The sequence below is a fragment of the Thalassophryne amazonica genome, chromosome 4 (assembly GCF_902500255.1).
Source record: "Thalassophryne amazonica chromosome 4, fThaAma1.1, whole genome shotgun sequence".
Taxonomy (NCBI): domain Eukaryota; kingdom Metazoa; phylum Chordata; class Actinopteri; order Batrachoidiformes; family Batrachoididae; genus Thalassophryne; species Thalassophryne amazonica.
The window spans coordinates 73,579,127-73,605,579 of record NC_047106.1 but is presented as its reverse complement, the minus strand read 5'-3'; the positions used below and the strand labels follow the sequence as shown (position 1 = coordinate 73,605,579).

General features: G+C 39.3%; 1 protein-coding gene across 2 annotated transcripts in view; it reads right to left on the bottom strand.

Moving 5' to 3' along the window:
* Positions 1-25,091, bottom strand: part of zbbx (zinc finger, B-box domain containing) — a 262,691-nt gene extending 237,600 nt beyond the window's left edge. For both annotated transcript variants that reach the window (XM_034168122.1, XM_034168123.1), the window contains exons 1-3: positions 25,001-25,091; positions 8,760-8,860; positions 8,207-8,326 (exon numbers count right to left, since the gene is read on the bottom strand). In XM_034168122.1, coding sequence (XP_034024013.1) covers positions 8,207-8,326; positions 8,760-8,800 — 161 coding nt within the window. In that variant the 5' untranslated portion in view covers positions 8,801-8,860; positions 25,001-25,091. The remainder of the gene's footprint in view (positions 1-8,206; positions 8,327-8,759; positions 8,861-25,000) is intronic.
* Between the last annotated feature and the right edge of the window lie 1,362 nt (positions 25,092-26,453).

Below are 26,453 nucleotides of genomic sequence, written 5' to 3'. Positions count from 1 at the left end.
CTGGATGAAAGTCATATTCAGTGATGAATCTCGAATCTGCATTGGGCAAGGTGATGATGCTGGAACTTTTGTTTGGTGCCTTACGTCATCAATAAATGCACAAGTGTATGTTGATATTTTGGACAATTGAAAGGATGTTTGGGGATGATGAAATCATTTTTCAAGATGATAATGCATCTTGCCATAGAGCAAAAACTGCAAAAACATTCCTTGCAAAAAGACACACAGGGTCAGTGTCATGGCACAGGGTCAATGTCAATGAGCAGATCTGATTTGATGCAGGTGTTAATTTGGGGGATGAAAATTTACAGGGTGATTCCATAATTTTTTCCTCAGAATTGAGTGATTCCATATTTTTTTCCTCTGCTTGGTCTAAAAAAGTAACCGTTACTGACTGCCACAATCTTTTTTTCTTGATTTCTTATAGTGTTTCTTAAAGCCAGAAAGTTGCCATTTGAAATGACTTTAGTTTTGTGTCATGTCTGTGATCTGCTTTTTTTCTACAAAATCAAAAAACTGAATGAACATCCTCTGAGGCCGATGATTCCATAATTTGTGCCAGTGGTTGTATATATATATATATACGAGGTCTATTAGAAAAGTATCCAACCTTATTTTTTTTTTTTCAAAAACCATATGGATTTGAATCACGTGTGATTACATCAGACATGCTTGAACCCTTGTGGGCATGCGAGAGTTTTTCACGCCTGTCGGTTACGTCATTCGCCTGTGGGCAGTCTTTGAGTGAGGAGTCGCCCACCCTCTCGTCGATTTTTTCATTGTTTAGGAATGGCTCAGAGACTGCTGCTTTGTTTGATCAAAATTTTTTCAAAACTGTAAGGCACAACTGAGTGGACACCATTCTATAAATTCAGCTGGTTTTCGGTAAAAATTTTAATGGCTGATGAGAGATTTTGGTGTGTAAGTGTCGCTTTAAGGATGGCCCACGGCGCCTGATGGCGATCTGCGCTTCGAGGCGGCAGCGTCTCGCCGTTTCAAGTTGAAAACTTCCACATTTCAGGCTCTGTTGACCCAGTAAGTCGTCAGAGAACAGAGAACTTTCAGAAGAAGTCGGCATGAGGAGTTTATTCGGACATTCCATTGTTAACGGACATTTTGTAATGAAAGAACATGCGAGCAGAGTCGCATGTCAGGCCGGACCCGACCGCAGGAGGTCACGACAGGAAAAACACCTCTGTTGGAAATCTTAACGGGCAAGTTGGAACATGCCCAAGCTGTTAAACAATTTCTCAGTTACTCACTTGTTGAAAGTCATCAAAAGCCGCCTGAATTTTACAAATGGTTTTCAACACGGAGGTGTTTTTCCTGTCGCGGCGCACAGAGATTTGCGCGCACGTCTTTCATTACAAAATGTCCTTAAACAGTGGAATGTCCACATAAAGTCCTCATGCTGGCCTCTTCTGAATCTTCTCTGTTCTCTCACAACATCCTGGGTGAATTAAGCCTTAAATTAGGATTTTTTCAGCTCGAAACGGGCCGACGACGGCGCCTGGAAGCGCTGCGCGACGTCCCGCTCCATGGGAAGTCCTTACAGTGACAGAAACACCCCATAATCTCTCATCAGCCATTAAACTTTTCACCGAAAACCATCTTAATTTCTCGAATAGTGTCCACTCGGATATTCCTCACAGGTCCAGAAAAAATTTTGATAAAGCAACGCGCGCCGTCTCGAGCAGCGTGTGAAACAAAGGAATTCAGCCGAGAGGGCGGGACCACATCTCACTCAAGGCCTGCCCACAGGGAAATGATGTCACCGACACGCGTGAAAAAACTCACGCATGCGCACAAGGGTTCAAGCATGATTGGTGTAATCGCACGTCATTCAAATCCATATAGTTTAAAAAAAAAAATAAAAGTGTCGGTTTCTTATCTAATACACCTCGTATATATGTTCTCCACTCAGACTGCAACAGGGAGGGGGGTGGAGAACATAACAATTGATGGATGGCAAGTCGTCCAACACAGAGAAATATTGGATTCAGAAAGTTATATTTTCTGAATCCAATATAACTTTTCTTCATCCAATATTTCTGTATGACTCCTTACCATCCATTATTTGTATTATATATATATATATATATATATATATATATATATATATATATATATATATATATATATATATATATATATATATATATGTGTGTGTGTGTGTGTGTGTGTGTGTGTGTGTGTGTGTGTGTGTGTGTGTGTGTGTGTTATGAGTTAACTTTTGAGAAAACCTGTATTTTGCTGCAAGTTTGGTTTGTGGATTACAACTTTTTTAACATATATATAAATGGTGACATCCTCATATATAATCAATGTCTTAGCCTACAGATTGTTTTTCTTCATCTGATGATGAAATTCCTGCTCATGCGCATAATTTAAGAATTTTTGAAGATACTGAACACGGATTTCATGATTTTGAAAGTAATATTGATCCTGATTGTTTTTTCTTGAAAATATTAGTCATCAGTGTAGCTACTTTACTGAAGAACAATTGAAGGATTTATCCTATTACAAATGGAACGTTCTCCATCATACATTTTAACAGTAGAAGTCTTCTTGCAAATTTCTCAAAAATACAGGAGTATTTAAGAATGTCTAATAAACATTTTTCAGTTATTGCAAGTACTGAAACTTGGTTGAGAGAGGAGTTAGCTGATGCAGTGCAGATTGAGGGATATGATTTGTTTTGCTATAAACAGGATGCATAAATGTAGTGGAGGGGTGGCGCTTTATATATCTTCAAATTATCAATGTGATATTATACAAAATATGTCGTTTTCCTTGGAAAATATTATGGAATGTGTCACTGTGGAAATTAAAAGTAAAAAATCAAAAAATATCATTATAAGTTGTGTTTACGGAGCTCCAGGATCTAATATAGATACTTTTATGGATAAATTGACAGAAATGTACAATACAGTGAAAAATAAGTTTTTGTTTGTCTGTGGAGACTTTAATGTGGATTTTTTAAATCCATTTAGTCAGGTACAAATAACTGAATTTATAAATTCAGTTATTTGTACATACAAACAATCCCATACAAAACTCTGTGTTTTATATGGGATTGTTTCCAGTAACCACACACCCAACCAGGATAACTACGAACACATCAACACTTATTGATAATATATTGACAAATACTACTGCAGGGAATATAACAGGTGGAATACTCATTAATGATGTCAGCGATCATATGCCGGTTTTTGCAGCTTTTCAGCTCTTAGTTGATGGATATGACCAGAAAGAATCTGTATATATCAAATAAAATTAACTGAAGTTACCCTTGAAAATTTTAGAAGGGCCTTAATGCAGCAGGATTGGTGTGATACTTACAATGATGACAAATGACATCGACAAATCATATGAATCTTTTGTCACCATTGTTTCGCATTTATACGATAGATATTGTCCCTTGGTGTCATTAAGTAAAAATGCTCAAAATACTGACAAACCTTGGGTTACAAAGGGACTCCAGAATGCATGCAAAAAGAAAAATCTTTTGTATAAGCCGTTTATAAAATTTAGAACTAAGGAGGCTGAAAGTAAACATAAGATATATAAAAATAAATTAACGAATATCATGCGATTATGTAAGAAGCAATATTATTGTGACTTATTGGTAAAAAATAAAACCAACATTACTGGCACCTGGAAGATATTAAATGAAATTATTAACAAGAGGAAAATAGTTAAAGATTATCCAACTTATTTTTACACAGGTTCTGATAAAACTGTAAAAAACAATAAAGTTATTGCAGATCATTTCAATAATTATTTTGTTAATGAGGGTAAAAATTGATCAAATTCAATTATATCTTCTAAAACACATTCTATGGACAGCAGTAAATTAATTAATTCTGTTTTGGATTCAATGTACATTAGAGAGGTAGATGAAAATGAAATGATCAACATTGTTTATAAATTAAAGGGGAAAAAAATCAACTGACTGTGATAACATTAGTATGTTTTTGATCAAAGATATTATTCATTGTATTATTAAACCTTTAACTTATATTGGCAGTTTGTCACTAATGACTGGGAAATTCCCTTCTAAAATGAAAATAGCTAAGGTGATACCTTTATTTAAATCTGGTGACAAGCATGTCTTTTCAAATTATAGGCCAATTTCTTTGTTATCACAGTTTTCTAAAATTCTGGAAAAAATATTTGTAAAGAGGTTGAATGATTTTATATCCAAACATCATATACTTAGTGAACCGCAGTATGGTTTTAGAAAAAGTCGCACTACTTCACTGGCTACAATTGACTTTGTTGAGCAAGTTACAAATGCAATAGAGATGAAGCAATATACTGTAGAGGTTTTCTTTGATTTACAGAAAGCATTTGATACCATAGATCATTCTTTATTATTGGACAAATTACAGAAGTATGGCATTAGAGGATTAGCACTTGATTGGTTAGCCAGTTATTTATCAAACAGATGAGGATCACATGTGGGGTCAGTCCTTGGGCCGTTGTTGTTTTTGTTGTATGTTAACGATATAGGTTTGGTGTCAAAGTCTGTGCGTTGTATTTTGTTTGCTGATGACACGACTGTGTTCGGTAGTGGGGACAATTTGGAACAGCTTTTGGAAAGGATGGAGAGGGAATTATTAAATTTTAAATATTCATTTTATTCTAATAAATTGTCACTTCATTTTGGTAAGACTAAGGCTGAGTCTTAATTCTACCCCTTGGCCCTTCCCCTTCCCCCTTCCCCTCCGATTTGCGTGGGCACGAGAGACGGAGGGGTGTCTCAATTCTTTTTTTGGAGTGAGGCGGAGGGGAAGGCGGAGGGCTACAAACCCCTCCATTTGGAGTGAATATGGATGCACACTCCCTTTGGATGGGTAGGAGGAGCTTACTGCTGTCTCTGAAAAAACAAACATGGCACCGAAAGAGCCGCACAAATGAAGCGGCTTTCATTACAAATTACGCTGTTTAGAAAGTTATAACTTGTTATAAAATTGCAAAAGTTATTTCAATTTTGTACAAAGCACATTATTTTCTCCACCAACATCCGTTGGTCATGCTGTATCATTCATTACTTGTCCCATATATGAGCTATTGTATTGAAGTTTGGGGAAACACGTATAAAAGAAAAACAAATTCAGTTTTTCTGTTACAAAAGAGTGCTATACGAGTTATATGTAAAAAACCATATTACGAACCAACAAACCAATTGTTTGCTTGTCTGGGTATTTTGAAATTTCAAGATTTGGTTGATTATTTTACGACACAGATCGTGTACAAAGTTAAAAATAATCTTTTGCCTCTACATGTTCAGGAGTTGTTTAAAATGAGGGAGTGCAGTTATCATTTGCGAGGAACATTGAGATTTGAAAGAAGAAAAATTCAAACTACTATTAAAAGTCGTATTTCTGTAAAAGGTGTTAGAATATGGAATAATTGTGCTGATAGTATTAAATCACGTGGTTCATTGGTAGGTGTTAAAAGGCTCTAAAAAAATAATTCTTTTTTGTTTACTTGCACATCATATATTTGATTGTTCTGTTCTGTTCACTTACATTATTTTCTGATTGTTATGTCGTTTTGAGTGTATAGTAACTGGTGTACGGGGTGGGCGTTTATAAGCTTTTGCTTCAGCCCATGCCCTTTCAGCTGCACCCAATGTGGGAAATTGTTTGAGTCATTGTTGTATTTTCTTTTGTTTTTTGATTTGTTATGTTAGTAAGAGTTTATGTTGGTATTTTGTTCAGGTACATGCTGAATAAACTTATTCATTCACATATATATATATATATATATATATATATATATATATATATATATATATATATATATATATATATATATATATATATATATATATATATATATATATCACCCATATTGGCCTCTCTTCATTGGCTTCCTGTTAATTCTAGAATAGAATTTAAAATTCTTCTTACTTATAAGGTTTTGAATAATCAGGTCCCATCTTATCTTAGGGACCTCGTAGTACCATATCACCCCAATAGAGCGCTTTGCTCTCAGACTGCAGGCTTACTTGTAGTTCCTAGGGTTTGTAAGAGTAGAATGGGAGGCAGAGCCTTCAGCTTTCAGGCTCCTCTCCTGTGGAACCAGCTCCCAATTCAGATCAGGGAGACAGACACCCTCTCTACTTTTAAGATCAGGCTTAAAACTTTCCTTTTTGCTAAAGCTTATAGTTAGGGCTGGATCAGGTGACCCTGAACCATCCCTTAGTTATGCTGCTATAGACGTAGACTGCTGGGGGGTTCCCATGATGCACTGTTTCTTTCTCTTTTTGCTCTGTATGCACCACTCTGCATTTAATCATTAGTGATCGATCTCTGCTCCCCTCCACAGCATGTCTTTTTCCTGGTTCTCTCCCTCAGCCCCAACCAGTCCCAGCAGAAGACTGCCCCTCCCTGAGCCTGGTTCTGCTGGAGGTTTCTTCCTGTTAAAACAAAGTTTTTCCTTCCCACTGTAGCCAAGTGCTTGCTCACAGGGGGTCGTTTTGACCGTTGGGGTTTTACATAATTATTGTATGGCCTTGCCTTACAATATAAAGCGCCTTGGGGCAACTGTTTGTTGTGATTTGGCACTATATAAAAAATTGATTGATTGATTGATTGATTGATATATATACACTCAACAAAAATATAAATGCAACACTTTTGGTTTTGCTCCCATTTTATATGAGATGAACTCAAAGATCTAAAACTTTTTCCACATATACAATATCACCATTTCTCTCAAATACTGTGCACAAACCAGTCTAAATCTGTGATAGTGAGCACTTGTCCTTTGCTGAGATAATCCATCCCACCTCACAGGTGTGCCATATCAAGATGCTGATTAGACACCATGATTAGTGCACAGGTGTGCCTTAGATTGCCCACAATAAAAGGCCACTCTGAAAGGTGCAGTTTTATCACACAGCACAATGCCACAGATGTCGCAAGATTTGAGGGAGCGTGCAATTGGCATGCTGACAGCAGGAATGTCAACCAGAACTGTTGCTCGTGTATTGAATGTTCATTTCTCTACCATAAGCCGTCTCCAAAGGCGTTTCAGAGAATTTGGCAGTACATCCAACCAGCCTCACAACCGCAGACCACGTGTAACCACACCAGCCCAGGACCTCCACATCCAGCATGTTCACCTCCAAGATCGTCTGAGACCAGCCACTCGGACAGCTGCTGGAACAATCGGTTTGCATAACCAAAGAATTTCTGCACAAACTGTCAGAAACTGTCTCAGGGAAGCTCATCTGCATGCTCGTCGTCCTCATCGGGGTCTCGACCTGACTCCAGTTCGTCGTCGTAACCGATTTGAGTGGGCAAATGCTCACATTCGCTGCTGTTTGGCACTTTGGAGAGGTGTTCTCTTCACGGATGATGCAAAGGAGATGTGTTGCACTGCATGAGGCAAATGGTGGTCACACCAGATACTGACTGGTATCCCCCCCCAATAAAACAAAACTGCACCTTTCAGAGTGGCCTTTTATTGTGGGCAGTCTAAGGCACACCTGTGCACTAATCATGGTGTCTAATCAGCATCTTGATATGGCACACCTGTGAGGTGGGATGGATTATCTCAGCAAAGGAGAAGTGCTCACTATCACAGATTTAGACTGGTTTGTGCACAGTATTTGAGGGAAATGGTGATATTGTGTATGTGGAAAAAGTTTTAGATCGTTGAGTTAATCTCATACAAAATGGGAGCAAAACCAAAAGTGTTGCGTTTATATCTTTGTTGAGTATATTTACGTGTTTCAAGTTTTGAGGGAAAACATAACAAAATCTTAATTTTATCTCAATAAATCATGCTCTCAAACTGAAAGACTGCATGCTTGAATAAAGGTAGGAATTACCTCCATACCTTATCCACAAACCTCAAAACAAATTTTCCTGAAACTTGGTCCAAGTTAAAAAAGTTCTTTAAGCTTACACCTTAATTGGATTGGCTCAAAAAGTTAATGGTTTCTTCCTTTTCCCATACCTAACCTTTTTACCAAACTTCAAAATATTTTTTTAGCGTTTTTTGTGTAATTCTGCCAAAAGACAAACCATCCCCAAAACAAACTCCTTTGAAGAAGTAACTAGAGTAGTTCCACATTAGGCCAGTTTGGGAGAGCAGGTATATGGAAAGGCCTATCTGAATGCCCAACCAAGAATTTCCTGTCGTCTCACCATGGTTCCTTTCTTTCTCTAAATATCTGACTCACCTTCTCTCCTCCTTCTCTCTTTTCATGCACTCTTTCAGCTGTAGGAGCTTCTCCTGCATCTGTTTGTTTTGCTGGGCCAGAGTGACTGTCTCCATCCGGAAGGCAGGCAGGTGAAGGTTCCTATGGAAATGTAGTCATCAGTTACCAACACTCAATCATTCAAATGACCATGATCTGCCATGCGTTCATCAATACGTTCAATTAATCCGCTGCTCTTAGACATCTGTGTTAATCTGTGTTGATCAATGCCTTAATCAATTCACTGGCCAGACATCACAGAGCTAGGCTTGAGTTCAATCAATTACCTCTTGGGAAATGAGAAACTCTGTCAAAAAACTGGATTCAATTCTGGAATCAAATTAGGAAAACAGTTCACTCCAAATTCTTGGAATATAGCTCACAACATCATCTTTTAGAAAACTTAACTTTTTAAAACATCCCACTCTTTGGAAAGAACTGGAATGGGAACAGATGGAAACTGTATGGTAATAGCGAAGATGAAGCTCTCATCAAAGGACCTGAACATCAGTGATCTGATCTGATCTCATCTTACCTGCCGCTGAACTTGACGGAGTTTGCCTCATTTGAATCCATCACACTTTTGTGTGGAAGTTGAAGTATCCCACGTCCTTTCCTGAGCTTTTTTAAAAGAGGCTGCAATGAAAATCAGCAAAGCAGAAGAAGTCACAAACTGCCATGAATGAACATGGTTGCAATGACCAAATCACTGGGGTGGATTCTCTCAAATGTGTGGAAGGGAGTGAAGTCACATTACATAATAAAATTGTGTCTGATAATCGCTGCACTCTCTTAGACAATAATCAGAAGAATTATGTAAATCACTCAATGAGTAAGACAAAGGTTCAAAAACTTTCTTCTACAACCACAATTCCAATGAAGTTGGGACGTTGTGTAAAATGTAAATAAAAACAGAATACAATGATTTGCAAATCCTCTTCAACCTATATTCAACTGAATACACCACAAAGACAAGATATTTCATGTTCATACAGATAAACTTTATTGTTTTTGTGCAAATATTTGCTCATTTTGAAATGGATGCCTGCAACACATTTCAAAAGAGTTGGGACAGTAGGTTGTTTATCACTGTGTTACATCACCTTTTCTTCAAACAAAACTCAATAAGCATTTGGGAACTGAGGACACTAATTGTTGAAGCTTTGTAGGTGGAATTCTTCCCCACTCTTGCTTGACGTACGACTTCAGTTGTTCAACAGTCCAGGGTCTCTGTTGTCGTATTTTGTGCTTTATAATGGGCATTGACGTCGGTAACACGTTACTTATTAACGCGTTACTCTAATGTAACCACTTTTTTTTTAGTAACGAGTAATCTAACGCGTTAATCTTTCCAAATCAGTAATCAGATTAAAGTTACTTCTCCAAGTCACTGTGCGTTACTATTATTTTTGCATTGTGGGTCGATAGGAGCTTTAAACTTGGTCCGTGAGCAGGCGGTCGGGGTTCGACTGAACTGCCCACTTTAAGCGAGCTGTGAGCTTTTCATCCGCAGTTTTCTGCAGAAGCTACAACTCGTCCTCACCTCTTAAAGCGCAGTGACAACAGCACACCTGCACTGAGCTTTACAAAGACATTTTTATGGTTTTTTCTCCTTTATTTAGAATTCTGAGCTGAGCCGCTCCATATCTGCTCGCTAAAAACAGCTTATCTTCCGTGATACGTCAACAAATAACACTATTTTCCACTCAAATGCACCTAAACTCTCTTTCTGAGGACCACATGATGTGAAAATGCAATAAAACTTTCTTACCTGTAAATCTGGTCGTTTTCTGCATAAATAAATGTTATCCATTCTTTGTGCTCAAACGCCAAAGCAGGGGCGAATCCAGATGGAATGGGGGCGTGGGGCAAGGATGTGCCCCCCCCCACAACACCCCTAGATTAAAGGTCCAGTTTTGAAGCCTTTTTTTTTACTACAAATACTACTACTACTGATAATAATAATAATTTCAACAAGTAAAATGTTTAGAGAAAATTTAAATGTTACAAAAATGTTAGAAAGAATTTAATAGTTACATTTATAAACAATGTAGGTTAGAAATTGCAAGTTTTACTGTTACAGTGCTGTCAACAGTTAAATATGAGGTCAAGAAAGAGGTCTTTATTTTACTTTTTATAAAACAAGTATTTTTCATTGAAGTCAAGAAAGGGTGACTATAAAGTGAGTTTTGGCAAAACAAGTATGTTGAGGTGGCAGAGGGTTGTTGTCGACAGCTGGGGAAAGTAACTAAAAAAGTAACTAATAATCTAACTTCGTTACTTTTACAATTGAGTAATCAGTAAAGTAACTAAGTTACTTTTTCAAGGAGTAATCAGTAATCGGATTACTTTTTCAAAGTAACTGTGGCAACTGATAATGCGCCACATTTTCAATGGGCGACAGATCTCGACTGCAGGCAGGCCAGTCTAGTACCCGCACTCTTTTACTATGAAGCCACACTGTTGTAACATGGCATTGTCATGCTGAAATAAGCAGGAATGTCCCAGAAAAAGACAGTGCTTAGATGGCAGCATGTGTTGCTCCAAAATCTCGATGTACCTTTCAGCATTGATGGTGCCATCACAGATGTGTAAACTGCCCATGCCATGGGCAGTTTACACACCCCCATACAATCACTGATGCTGGCTTTTGATCTTTGCACTGGTAACAATCTGGATGGTCTTTTTCCTCTTTGTCCAGAGGACATGACGTCCATGATTTCCAAAAACAACTTGAAATGTGGACTCATCAGACCACAGCACACTTTTCCACTTTGCGTCTGTCCATTTCAAATGAGCTCAGGCCCAGAGAAGGTGGCGGCGTTTCTGGATGTTGTTGATATATGGCTTTCGCTTTGCATGAGTTTTAACTTGCACTTGTAGATGTAGCGACGAACTGTGTTAATTGACAATGGTTTTCTGCATTGGTGGGCACAGATAACCAAAAAATTAACTTTGATAACAGATAATCAGATAACTGAAAAGTTATCTGAGATAAAGATAAAACAATAAACCACCCAAAAATGTATCGGAAGTTACAGATAACAGATAAATTCCAATATTATCTCTGGCACATTTACAATTACTAGTAAAACAAATTTAATAGCTTCTAATAATATTAATAACAACAGACCCAAACAATAAGACCACACTTTTTCTTTCAACAATCTGTCCCTGCTGGAAGCTCTTGTTTACTACAGCGCTCCGAGCACAGAGGCACCCCGAGACCCAAACAATGAGACCACACTTTTTTCTTTCAACATTCGGCCTCTGCTGGAAGCTCTTGTTTATTACAGACCTCTCAACACAAAGACACCCTGAGAGCAGCCATAAAGCCAGCTCTCTATCAACAACAAAGCTCCGGTCATGCGGAGGTCTTGAAAAATAAAGTCATATTGAGTTATGGTGTTGATTTATAAATAACATTAATACCGATAGAATAACTCCATTAATGTCAATTCTGTCATTTGTACAAAGTTAAAATATAACATATATCTTTTAATGTTGAATAATGCACTAATTCTGACGTTTTGTAACAAAGAGACAGATCGCAAAGGATTCTGGGTAAACATGCCTCTGCTAAACACTGATTGGTTCAGTCATTCATTATGTAAACCAACACGTTAATGTGACGTCTGTCGTGTGTTGGTGTTTAAATGTGCTTTTGTAAAATATTCCATTTTTTTATTTGTAAAAACAGGCATTTTTACGGAGCCCTGGAAGTGTCATCGCAAAATTTTTTGCATGTGGAGAGAATGTGCGCATGTTTGCGCACATTCTCTCCACATTCTCTCTTTACAACATTCATTTGATGTTGTAAAACGTGCTTTACAGTGTGCAAGATGATTTTTCATGCAGGAATTTTTTGGACCAAGTTTCAGGTTAATCGTGCGTCCTGCATCGTGTAGTGTTCATGGAGTATCAAGCTGCCATCAACATCTGACGACCACCTCCTGATCACCGATCGTATGGTCGAATGAGAATCAAACCTGTTTGATATATTATTGTGGTCGGCCGTCGTGAGGTTATCCTGCTGCTGAAAGCTACAAGCAGCATCCAACCGTTCGCACTGTGCCTGTGCAAACACTGCAGAGCTGTCTTGTAATAATGTTATTATTATTATTATTATTATTATTATTATTATTATTATTTTGCAGTTGTTTTGTTTTTAAACTTCATTTGTGAAAAAAAAAGCCATTTGCAAAGCAAAAAAGTTGATTTGACAATCATCTGACATAACCGGGGTCAAAATAAATAGAACACTGCCATCTACTGGTTCCCAGACACTGCCATGAACACTACTGGCCAGTAGATGCTAGATGGCAGTAGAGGCTTTCAAAACAAATTCTAGATAATCCCTGTCTGCTCACATTTAAAATGCGTGGAATTTAACAAACGCAATTGAAAAAATCAACGTCTATAAACGCAGAGAATATATTCAAGAGAGTTTTAGGCACTAGAGTTTAATGCTGTTGTCCGTGGAGCCTGAACAGAGTGTCTGAAATGCATTTGTCCTGTAGTGACATACTGAGATTACATCATCCTACCCAAAATGCACTGCAGGACAGAGCATGTGCTCACAAAACCTTAAAAATTAGCACATTACTTTAAAACTAAAACATCTGATATTTTTACTTTATGAAACTTCAGACATGACAGTAATTTTAAATAACTTGTCCAAAATTAGTTTGGTTAAAATTTGAACCATAAGTTAAAAATGTATGCCTCTGGATGACTTAGGTCATATTGCCAGCATATCAGTATGGTTTTAAAGGAAATGTTTTTTTTCTTTTTGGGGCTGTTTTTCCTTTGCTTACAGAGGATTGAGATGCTTTTTATACAAGCAGTTCTCTTTTGTTTGCAAAGGTTATAACAATGCGTCTGTTACAAAACTTTTAACAGGTGGATGCTGAACTAATTTTAAAAATGCTTGTTGCTGTTCAGCTTTGTTTATTTTGTTTATCGATTTAAAAGTTATCGGACAAAAATTAATCCGAAGATAATTGGTCCGATAATGGTTTTTAAAGTTACCTAAAAAGATAATCCGATACTGAAAACATTATCTTCGATAATTATCTGTTATCGGATTATCGGAAGTGTGCCCACCACTGGTTTTCTGAAGTATTCCTGAGCCCACGTGGTAAGATCCTTTACACAATGATGTCGGCAGCGAAATTCATGCCGATGGCTTTGGCACGAAGCTTATAGTCACACGACTGAAAAGCCACCGAAAGCCGTCTGAATCTTCCGAATGGTGCAAGAGCTAGGCATGTCCCAGCATGTCATGTGAGGCTTCAACACGGTGGCGCTTTTGTTCTGCCATCAGCTTCGTGCTGATAAATTTCGCTGCAATTCTTTTCATGGCCAAATCTTCTGTCTCAGTGGAATGTGCCAAAAAAGTGCTGATGTCCACCTCTTCCACAATTTCTCGGATAGTCACACAACGGTCCCACATCACCACAGCATTCACTTTGGAAATGATCCGGTCATTTCAGCGTGTTGATGGCCGCCCGGAGTGCGGAGCGCTCTCCATCGTTGTGCGGCCATCTTTAAACCAGATGTACCGCTCTTTAATCTGTGTGATGCCCATAGCATCATCACCGAAAGCCGTCTGAATAATCCGAATGGTTTCCACCTGGCTGTCGCGCTGCTCCAGTCGTTCCGCCATTTCCTTGCAAAGAAAAAATGATGAGAGACTCCACCCATCCTCACACAAAGGCTGCTTACAAGCAAATGACGCAACCAACAGGCATGAAAAAAATCACGCATGCGCACGAAGGTTCAAGGTTGGCTCATGCAAGCACACGTGATTCAAATCCATCAGGTTTTTGAAAAAAATAAAAAGGTCTGATACTTTTCTAACAGACCTCATATCTTGTCTTTGTGGTGTATTCAAATAAATATAGGTTGAAGAGGATTTGCAAATCACTGTATTCTGTTTTTATTTACATTTTACACAACGTCCCAACTTCATTGGAATTGTGGTTGTAGAAGAAAGTTTTTGAACCTTTGTCTTACTCATTGAGTGATTTACATAATTCTTCTGATTATTGTCTAAGAGAGTGCAGCGATTATCAGACACAATTTTATTATGTAATGTGACTTCACTCCCAACATCCCAACTTCATTGGAATTGGGGTTGCATAATAAACACTTTCTGAAATCTAGTAAAGCTGACATACCATATATCTGCTACTTGACACAGTATTTAATTGCAACCTACACTCAACAAAAATATAAACGCAACACTTTTGGTTTTGCTCCCATTTTGTATGAGATGAACTCAAAGATCTAAAACCATGATTAGTGCACAGGTGTGCCTTAGACTGCCCACAATAAAAGGCCACTCTGAAAGGTGCAGTTTATCACACAGCACAATGCCACAGATGTCGCAAGATTTGAGGGAGCGTGCAGTTGGCATGCTGACAGCAGGAATGTCAACCAGAGCTGTTGCTCGTTTATTGAATGTTCATTTCTCTACCATAAGCCGTCTCCAAAGGCGTTTCAGAGAATTTGGCAGTACATCCAACCAGCCTCACAACCGCAGACCACGTGTAACCACACCAGCCCAGGACCTCCACATCCAGCATGTTCACCTCCAAGATCGTCTGAGACCAGCCACTCCGACAGCTGCTGAAACAATCGGTTTGCATAACCAAAGAATTTTGGCACAAACTGTCAGAAACCGTCTCAGGGAAGCTCATCTGCATGCTCGTCGTCCTCATCGGGGTCTCGACCTGACTCCAGTTCGTTGTCGTAACCGACTTGAGTGGGCAAATGCTCACATTCACTGGCATTTGGCACGTTGGAGAGGTGTTCTCTTCACGGATGAATCCCAGTTCACACTGGTCAGGGCAGATGGCAGCGTGTGTGGCGTCGTGTGGGTGAGCGGTTTTCTGATGTCAATGTTGTGGATCGAGTGGCCCATGGTGGCGGTGGGGTTATGGTATGGGCATGCGTCTGTTATGGACGAAGAACACAGGTGCATTTTATTGATGGCATTTTGAATGCACAGAGATACCGTGACGAGATCCTGAGGCCCATTGTTGTGCCATACATCCAAGAACATCACCTCATGTTGCAGCAGGATAATGCACGGCCCCATGTTGCAAGGATCTGTACACAATTCTTGGAAGCTGAAAATGTCCCAGTTCTTGCATGGCCGGCATACTCACCGGACATGAGTTAACCTTTGCCAAATTGTGTACATGTAATATTGCCAAATAAATACATACAAATGTATTTATTTTACAAATGTTTATACTTAATTTATATGCTAAACTATAATTAAAGAAACTGCAGTTATGTTGAAAACTCTCAATCTTCCATGTTACTATATTTTTTCATGTTCATTTTATTTACAGTGTCCACCACATCAAAGTTATTACTCCGTCCATATTAAAGTTCATATCAAAGGTGTTATGCCCAAAACTCAGTCGCTCCAGATGTCAATATTTACTTATATATATATATATATATGATCCACACCTGCAATATGCAGAAGCTGGCAGGATGTGTTATTTATATCTATTTCTCCAGGGGGTGATTCTCTGAAAATTGTTGGATGTCAAAAGAACAGTGGATGTTCCAAAGAGAAAATTAAAAACCCTCAGTGAAGTAAAGACTGCAGGACAGAGGATGTCTTCCAACCATTTTCTTAATCGATGTGTTCCAGTTCAGGGTTGTGAGGTGCTCGAGCTTATCTCAGTGGTCCAGAGACTACACATCAATTTTTTTATATTAAAAAATAATTAACAAAATTCTTTAAGCTTTTTCATATAAACCACATAATATGCATCATATTTTAAATCAGTCAGTCTGGCCTCTGCGGGGTACAAGGTGTGCAAAGGTGGAGGTGTCAATCTCTTATCTTTGGTTGCATATTGCTGTACGCATGTACATCTATCATAGGATGCATAATTTTTCCAAAAATGGTTACAAATTAACCTCAAGTAAATTTATATTGTCCTTCAACTGCTGGCAGACTGTGTGTGAGTATAGGCCTACACTCAAATTAATAAGCTTTACTTTTATTGCTCTTTGCAATATAAAATAACCAATATGTCCTCTTAATTAAAATCATAAATTGATGCTTTTATTGTACTGATTTTAAATAAACTTTTGCATTTACACCATAAATGTGGACTTGCCTTGCTTGGTAGACTTTAAAATTAGAATGTAATAATCATTGTACAGTTTTAAAAATACTACTATTTAAAATCACGGTTAAAAACATTGATTAACCTGCAAAAAACACACTGAAAAAACTTGCACTTCTGATCCATTTTTGACCATCTTTTCAATGCTGGGTGTAGACATTTTTAAACATCTTTCAACTTAAAAAAATGCTCACTGGGATATATGTATACTTCTAAACTTTTTATAAAATCTTGAAAAAAAAAGTTTCTCTTAATCGTATTTGAATATCAGGTGACCCCCACATGAATGACCCCTCAGTTGAGAGTCAATGCAGTTCAGAGCCTTTCACATGAATGCAAATTCACAGTATTCTGCAATTTGCAGCTGCACAAGCACGCAAATAACTGCTTGCCCCACATGCAGCCCAATGGTGGAATTATGAAGAATATGAATTAAATTGGTCAACTGGTTCTAGGGATATTGCATTAACAAGCAAAAAGTTACGGATCGACATGCTGATCGCTATATCCACCCATAGTTCATACCGGGGGGACATGGAAGATAGGGCACTAGATCAGCAGGGACATCACTGTGCAAATCGGTGAGTGTGCTGTAGGCTTTATTAATATGAATTATTTATTATTTTATTATTTATTGGGAACAGTGGGAGAATTTCCTGTCTATTCACAGAAACAACAGCAGGATAATAAGAGCTGAACACTTTTTGTGCAAAGATGTCATTTATGTTCAGCTGCAAGTGGCCACTTCAGTGAGATACCCACTGCGACACTGTCCCTCGTTCGTGTGTTTGGTCGCTAATTTGCGTCTCCAACAGCTCTCCAACAATCACGCCCTGTGAGATAGGACCCTAAGTACGAGGTCTGTTAGAAAAGTAACGAACCTTTTTATTTTTTGCAAAAACTATATGGATTTGAATCATGTGTGATTGCATCAGCCAAGCTTGAACCTTCGTGTTCATGCGTGAGTTTTTTCACGCCTGTCAGTTGCGTCATTCGCCTGTGAGCACGCCTTGTGGGAGGAGTGGTCCAGCCCCCTCGTCGGATTTTCATTGTCAGGAAATTGGCTGATCGACTGACGCTTTGCTTCATCAAAATGTTTTCAGTAAGTGTGAGAGACAGCCAAGTGGAAAACATTTGGAAAATTCAGATGGCTTTCGGTGAAGATCTTATGGGGATCACGCAGATTAAGGAGCATTACAACTGGATTAAAGACGGCCCACAGTGGCGGATGGCGCGCCGCGCACCAAGCGGCGATCGACAGGCTCAAACAACCAGATCATTTCCAAAGTGAACGCTTTGTTGATCCGGGACGTCGTCTGACTACCAGAGAAATGGCAAGCCAGCTGGACATAGCACTTTTTCGGCACGTTCCACTGTTACAGGAGTTTTTGTAATGGAAAGAGGAGCAGAGAAATTCACCACGGAGCCGCTCATGGCGCGGGACGAAAGCACCTCCATGTTGGTCTCACAGGACAAGCCCTAACATGCCCAGCTCTTGCACCATTCGGAAAATTCAGACGGCTTTCTGTGGCTTTTCAGTCGTGTGACTATCCGAGAAATTGTGGACGAGCTGGACATGCCACAACATGTCCTGTGAGGCTTCATCACGGTGTTGCTTTTTGTTCTGTGCCCTGCACCTCCGTCCCGACGCGCGAAATCCTCCGCACGTCTTTTCATGCCGAAAAACTCCTGTAACAGTGGAATGTGCCGTTCATTTTCAAAGTAAACGCTTTGTTGATCCGGGACGTCGTCTGACAACCACAGAAATGGCAGAAGAGTTTGACATCAGCACTTTTTCTCTCACACTTTCTGAAAAAATTTTGATGAAGCAAAGCCACAGTCGATCAGCCAATTTCCTCACAATGAAAATCCAACAAGGGGGCTGGACCACTCCTCCCACAAGGCGTGCTCACAGGCGAATGATGCAACCGACAGGCATGAAAAAACTCACGCATGCGCACAAAGGTTCAAGCTTGGCTGATGCAATCACACATGATTCAAATCCATATAGTTTTTGCAAAAAATAGAAAGGTCTGTTACTTTTCTAACAGACCTCGTACACCTCATTCTCCAAGGCCAAAAGATGCTCTAGCAACAGACGCTAGAGTCCATGGTTTTAGCCTTGTGGTTAGACCACAGGCCTCACATACCAGGGACTGTGAGTTTGAGCCCAGTGTGGAACAAAACAACGCAGGAAAGTGGGCTCCAACCAAGCAGTAAGCTTGGGCCGTTGAAAATGAGGCATAACATGAAAATGATAAAAGTCATAGTTCCTCGACTGGCTGCTTGAGGCTGGCTCCAAAAAGAAGCAGGTTCCCATAGAAGTACATGTTTAAATGTCCACCTTTAGAGCTGAAATAAGCCTGGTACAAAAAAGTGGATTTGGTCTCTGTAACTGGCATCTCCCTCCATGACAGCTGTGCATGGGGCAATGTTTTTTAAATAATTCCTTAGTATAAGATGTTTTAAGTTATGTTTTAAGTCATGCTGTCCATTTTCTTGAGCCGCTTAGGTGGGTAGGGAGAGTTCCCATGGGATAAAAAAGCTTTTTAACCTACCATCCCTGGTTGTCAAGACCAAGCACCTAAGTGGCTCTACTCTATTCTCATTCTTCTATTCTGCTCTTCTTCTTTTTTTTAGATATTTAGATATACCATAATATACACTAGTACAGTTCTACCTTAGAATTGGAATGTATTATAGACAAAGGAACACCTCTGTTTCGGACTGTTAAAGGACAAGTTGGGACATGCCCAGCTCTCCACAATTTCTCGTATACTCACTCGACTGGTAAGCACTGAAAGCTGAGATAGGCATGTCCCAACTTGTCCTTTAACACTCCGAAACAGAGGTGTTCCTTTGTCTCGCTTCATCAGCGAATTGGTCGTGATGCGCGAAGCCTCCGCGCGGCTTTCCATGACAAAATCTCTTGTTAAAAGTGAAATCTGCTGGAAAATGGCTGATGTCCAGCTCTTGTGATAACCAGAGAAATTGCACACGACGGTCCCGGCTCCACACAGCGATCCGTTTAGAAATGATCTGGTGGTTTCTGCCTCTCGATGGCGGCTTGGAGCGCGGGGCGCCGTGTGCCATTGTGGGCCGTCCTTAAAGCTGTAGTAACACTCCTTTATTCTCTGCGATCCCGTAAAATTTTCACCGAAAGCCAGATAAATTTTTCGAATGGTTTCCAGCTGCCTGTCTCTAACAGTTTCTGAAAAACGTCTGATGGAAAAAAAGCCCAAATCACTCGCCGATTTCCTCTCGCAATGAAACGACGACGAGAGGGTTGGACCAGTGCTCACTCAAAGCCTGCCCACAGGCGAATGATGCAACCGACAGGCATGGAAAAACTCACGCATGCGCACGAAGGTTCAAGCTTGGCTGATGCAATCACACATGATTCAAATCCATATGGTTTTTGAAAAAATTAAAAAGGTCGGATACTTTTCTAACAGACCTCGTATATAGCGCTTTTCCATCTGCATCAATCGCTCAAAGCGCTTTACAAATAATGCCTCACATTCACGTCGATGTGAGGGTGCTGCCATACACAGTACTCACTACATACCGGGAGCAACTAAGAGATTAAGGACCTTGCCCAAGGGCCCTTAGTGTGTGTGTTTGTGTGTGTGTGTGTATCTTCCGTAGTCTGTCATTCGTGTGGGTCCTGTTTATGTGTGGGTGCGTCTCCCACTGTCTGTCATTTTTGGGATTAGTCTGCTGTCCATGCATCCTTACGTTCCCCAGTTCACAGTCCATCACGTCTGTGTTTTGCTCCTGTTGTGTCTTTATGTTTCCCCTGTCCCCAGTTCTCCATGTCTTTTTGTGGATTTTGTTCATCACTGTCTTCATTTGTAGTTCTCTGTGACTTTTGACCTTGTACATTATTGAGTTCTATATTCGTTGTTTGCATTTGTCGCTTGGTTTGTCATTTGATCCATGTTTGAGTTGTTTATTGTTTATCATGTTCCACAGTTGTTTTTGTATTTTGTGTTCTGGATGTTTTCATGTCTCAGGTTTTGTTCAGGTTTCATTTTCCGTGTACTTTTGATATCTGTTTAGTCACCTTGTGTCCTTTGAATTTGTTGATTTTGAAACCTGTTGTTCATTAGTTCATTTTGCTTTTAAGACACACTGGTTTGTCTGTTTTTTGCTGGTGTATTCATATTGTTTCTTGTGACATGATCTGTTCTCGAGTTCTCACCTGCGTGTGCTATTTTTGTCACTTTCAGCCATCAGTAGTTTTTCTCCTTTGCACCTCCCATTTGTTCTCCACCCTGTGGTTAGTGTTGGACTCATTTTGTACCACCTCCCTGCACCTGCTGGTTTGGTTGTTGTCTTCTCACTTAGATTATTAAAGCACCTTGGAGTTTTGTAAGACATCTCTGTGTCCTGGCTGCCTGTGCTTAACACACAGAGGCTGCAGCTGCTAGCTGTTATGAAGGACTGTGTCTGTCCTTTCTGAGCAAATATCCTATCACAGAATAATGTGAATGAGTGTGAAAAAAAAAATCATGTCAGTTGCACATTAATCTTTAACAGACAACTGCTGTAACTGTGACATAATAAACATTTAGGGCAAGTTATGGTTAATCAAAACATCTAAGTTTTCAAAAAAGTGTTTTTACTTCAAATTTTTTAAAAGAAAACTAGTCAAACATAGGTCAAATACAAAAGAATGTGTTATTTATACCCGGTTCTTTTATGCAAGATTCTGCCCCTTACCAAAAACCAAACCATTGTATTTCTCATTTTGAGTTTATTAAAGGTCACGTTAAAATCCAGGCCTGGGACCCTCATAGACAGTGTCCATCTTATGAAAGGCCCCTAAAATGAGTCATACAACACTTTTTATACCTTGTGGGTGTTAACAATGGGTGTGGGTTAATCTCACATTTCTAATGTTACTGGCTCTCACCAACAGCGGAAGATCTCCCTGTGTCTGAAACTTGGGCACATGATGACGTAAAACTTAACTTATATTTCTCAGAACTTCTAAACAAATAACACAAATACTTGATAGCTAACAGAAAATAAAGAATTAGCACAGATATTATCTAACAAATGTCACTTTGTAAGGACTGTCCTTTCAAAAACTGCCCTGTGTAAAACTACCATGAGCTCTCTGACACACACCGTCTCCTGCAGTTTGATGCAACAGTAGCGATGGCGTATGCTGCTTTGCTTGGCGCTTGCTCCTGTGAAGAAGCTTTAGTAAACTGTAACATTGGTCATTTTAAAAGGCTCTTTGCATTTCTAGTGCAGCGGATAAGAGAATATTTAGAGGGGAATCCTGCAAATGGTGATAAAAGCATCAAATTCGGCAGAAAAACTCAGACAATCCTCTTTTGAAAAAACCGATTGGCCACTTGACTTTTCAATCAGTGGTCAGGTAGGGGTCAATTGAAGAATTACACAGAGGTCAAAATTAAAAGATGCTCCAATCATATTGAAAAACATTCCACATTATTTCCCTGATCATAAAAATTCAAAAAAGGTATAGTTTGGACTATCTGTGACTGAATTCTATGGAGTTATGGGATAAAAACAGCAAGAATGGTGACAAAGGTCAGTTTCATTTTGTACAGGGGTCAAAAGTTAAAGTTGCTCCAATTTTGGTAAAAAAGTGATGCAAATTACTAGTTGAGTTAACACGGTTTTAAAAAGGAATATTTTGGACCATGTATCATCCTTACTTATCATGTTATGGGGTAACATATGTCACATGTCATAGAATCCAATAGACGTAGACTTTGTTTGACCTTTACTTTGAAGACCAAGCATTCAATACTGTCAGCACTATTCCATTTATTAATCCTATTAGCTCAACCAATAATTTGCATAACTTTTTACCAAAATTGGAACAACTTTAACTTTTGACCCCTGTACCAAATGACACTGACCTTTGTCACCATTCTGTTTTTATCCCGTAACTCGATAGAATTCAGTCACAGATAGTCAAAACTATACCTTTTTGGAATCATTATGATCAGGCAAATAATGTGGAATATTTTTCAATATGATTGGAGCATCTTTTAATTTTGACCTCTGTGTAATTCTTCAATTGACCCCTACCTGACCACTGATTGAAAAGTCAAGTGGCCAATCGTGTTTTTCAAAAGAGGAGTGTCTAAGAAGTATTTCTGCCGAATTTGATGCTTTTATCACCATTTGCATGATTGTTTCACGTATCTGCTGCACTATTCCTGGAGGTAAATATGTGCATGTTTTACAGAATGTATAATGGACAGAGCTTGCATGACATCACCCACTGGTTTTCTACAGAGACCCAGAATTGCCGAAATGATGCTGTTTTCTGCCCATCGTCATGTTGAGAGCCCCCCCACATAGATTCAAGATTAACTCATGAATGCATAAAGGGGCAGGGCGTGGGTGGCTCCATGTGTGATGAAAAAAGCTTGAACACTCCCCTCTCTCTGAGTCTGAACCAGCAGCTAACGGCTAACCTCGATTTGGGTGTTTATTAATTCATATTTTTAAAGACTGTGTAGCGGTTCATAACTCAAAGCAGTCACTCTGAAAACTATACAGCATAGTATTAAATAAAATGTCTTAAACTAAAACCATAGAAAAAAGTTCACTCCCCATACAGTTGTCATGGAGGAGGAAACCATCTATAGTGACCAAAACGTTTTTTTGTAACATGTTGTAAATGTTGATTTCTGCTCTAAAGTCGGATGTTTTAAAATGTGCTTCTATAAGAATTTGCTCTGGTCTCAAGCGGCCAGTCAAGGAACTTGGAGAAAAATGACTCCCTCAATAGGGTCAAAATGCGAGCTTGAGTGTTGTCATCATAGGGATCCCATGTTACCAGACACTTCTACCAATATTTTCACTTATTCAGTGGTGGTAAGAAGGAGTTTGCTGAGAGTGTTTTGAGGTTGCCCCATGTAATTACATATGGTGTTTGTGTTCTCAATCAATACTGGACCAGTGACAATCATTTTAGGCCTAAGTGAAAAGATGAACTCCAAAACACCTAAAAATAGAGCTCATGCTGAAAAATCCAATTTAATGTAAAACTTAATTCCCCTTTAATTTGTGACTCGCAGCTCAGAATGGTGGAACTATAGGAGGCCATAGTCTCGTTTGAACCCTCTGTGATACTGCGGGATTTGACCACTTACAGGGACCTTCATTTAATATATGCACATCATTGTTAGCCTACACAGCTAACCAGAGTACTTCCATTCTCTCACCTGCAAAACCGCCTTGACACGTTTGTGCTCCGGATCATAAACAAACCGTAACACATGTCCACTTTCCCACCGCATCATCACTTTTTCTTTGCATGTCCACTTTGTTTGCGTGTAATCTACCCAAAACCCCATTGAAAATGCTGTGGCTTGTACCCCGGAAGTAGAGAAATTACATCAGATCCGTCATATTTTACCTCTTTAGCGTCCTCAAACGAGACTGCACTGCCTATAGAGGGTTTTCATGTGATGTATCAGTCACGTGATTTTGTGCCCCGCAGCCATTATGGATTACGACACGGTGGCCGCTGTGATACACTATGTGTATTTGGCGAACAATTGCAGAAGCTTCAACAATGGTTAATTTTTGTGCTGTCGTTGGTTGTTCAAACAGGTGATAAAAATGAGGCAGGTCGCTCATTTTACAGGCTGCCAGAAGTTATTGTGCATCAAGCAGTGGAACAAGAGCAGAAGAGGCAGAGCAAATCTGAAGGAAGCTTTAATATGGCCCTGAAGAGCGCGCAGGCTACCACGGTTTGAAGAAGCCTCACCATTACAGGCCCGGCACCGTGGCGCTGTGAGAGATCTGCCACTATCAGAAATCTACCGAGTTGCTGATCCGCTCTCATCAGGCACTGGAAGGGCAGCTTGCAGATCAGCAACTCGATGGATTTCTACTAGCAGCGGATCTCTCTCAGCGCTACGGTACCGGGCCTGTAAAGGTGAGGCTTCTTCACACCGCGGCCGGGTGGTTTTGGGAGCCATCTGCTTCCTCTGAGCTTTTCATCTGGTGGATTTACGAGCAGTCTGCTTGGTTCTGGCCATATTAAGCTTACGCTGTGAGACTGCATCGTTACATCGTCATTAAATTCACTATCCGGTATAACATACGGATCCACTGAACTAAGTGCTACACATCGATCACGATAAACAGCTTTATCTCCAGGGTTTAAAGTCTCGAGATAAGCTTTCATTCTATTTTCTTTCATGCGCCAGCCGCGTAGTAATCCACGATGGCGACGGTAACTAATCGGTCACGTGATTGAAAACCCTCTATTGTGTTTATTCAACAGAAAAAAACAAACTGTAACTTCAAATGTAGTGATACACGTGTGATTTTTTTTTCTTCAGCTCCAAATTCTGCTGTCACATGTAAGTGCACAAAACACATAGCCATGCCTCATTTTATAACCAGAGGAGGAAAAACACAAAGACAGACACACTGACGTGCAGCGTGTGTACCTGGAACACGGTGACAGCTTGTAGCTTTTTAAAGACAGACACGCTGCTAACTTGATTCAAGCTGGGTTGAGAGGAGATAATTTTATCTTTTTAAAACAGCACAGTTTACTGTGAAGTGGGGTTCAATTATGTCAAATAATAAAAATAATTCTGAATACCTGTCATTCCAGGAAGGCTGGCAGCACGGCAACAAGTCTCTGTTGTGCTTCTGTGTTTGTGGCTGTGGTTTCCATGGTAACACCCCCCTCTCTCGCTTTCTCGCTCTCCCTCTCTGAGATAGCTCCTCCTGTCGTCAACAGCTGAAATGTTTTTATTTGTTTTGCTTTGAAGTATTATACTGTGCGTTTGTGTGACTGGGGAACACACATGAGACATTCAAAGCGTCTAATCCCCCTCTGCTTCAGTAATCATGGGCAGCTGGAATTCCCTTCTAATGAAAAGCCTCACTGCATCAAGATAATTATGGCATTGATTAGGATTTGCATCTTCCTTATTTTTATTTATTTAGTTTTAATTTGACACACCAGATATTAGACTTGTTTTTAGTCATCCAAGAGGATATTATTTAGATTTTTCACGTGTGCCGGTTACATCCAAAATGATTTTCCATGATCAGTAATTAATGCCGCATGTAAGCAAAACATATGCAAGAATAAGTAAGTATGCTGTAATGATACAACATAATATTTGGCATTATCCCACGACTCATGTAAACGGTTCAAGATGTATATATTTGGCATTACGTACATTTGAAATAAACAACATCATTTTGGCAGAAATTCAAATAAACTTCAATGTCATTAAATAAATTGGGACATGTTTCTAAAAATAAATCCACAGTAACAGTTAAGCTGCTGGTATGAAATTAATGGTTGTTTCCTTAAGAGCCACATTTGTCATGTTGGTCATCAAGTGATACATATAAATGTGTCACATAACTAGCTGACTTTGTTCAGGTTAAAATTCTTGAGCAAAATATAGAAGAATAAAGAAACAAATGTGACAAGATAATGAAAGCCTTCCAAATATTAAATAATTACATGAAAAATGCAAAGCAAACATTTTGTGACAACCTTTACCTTTAAAACTGGCAGTCAGTTTTTGGTTTGGTGTCCCATTTTATATATATATATATATATATATATATATATATATATATATATATACTCAACAAAAATATAAGCGCAACACTTTTGGTTTTGCTCCCATTTTGTATGAGATGAACTCAAAGATCTAAAACTTTTTCCACATACACAATATCACCATTTCCCTCAAATATTGTTCACAAACCAGTCTAAATCTGTGATAGTGAGCACTTCTCCTTTGCTGAGATAATCCATCCCACCTCACAGGTGTGCCATATCAAGATGCTGATTAGACACCATGATTAGTGCACAGGTGTGCCTTAGACTGTCCCCAATAAAAGGCCACTCTGAAAGGTGCAGTTTTATCACACAGCACAATGCCACAGATGTCGCAAGATTTGAGGGAGCGTGCAATTGGCATGCTGACAGCAGGAATGTCAACCGGAGCTGTTGCTCGTGTATTGAATGTTCATTTTTCTACCATAAGCCGTCTCCAAAGGCGTTTCAGAGAATTTGGCAGTACATC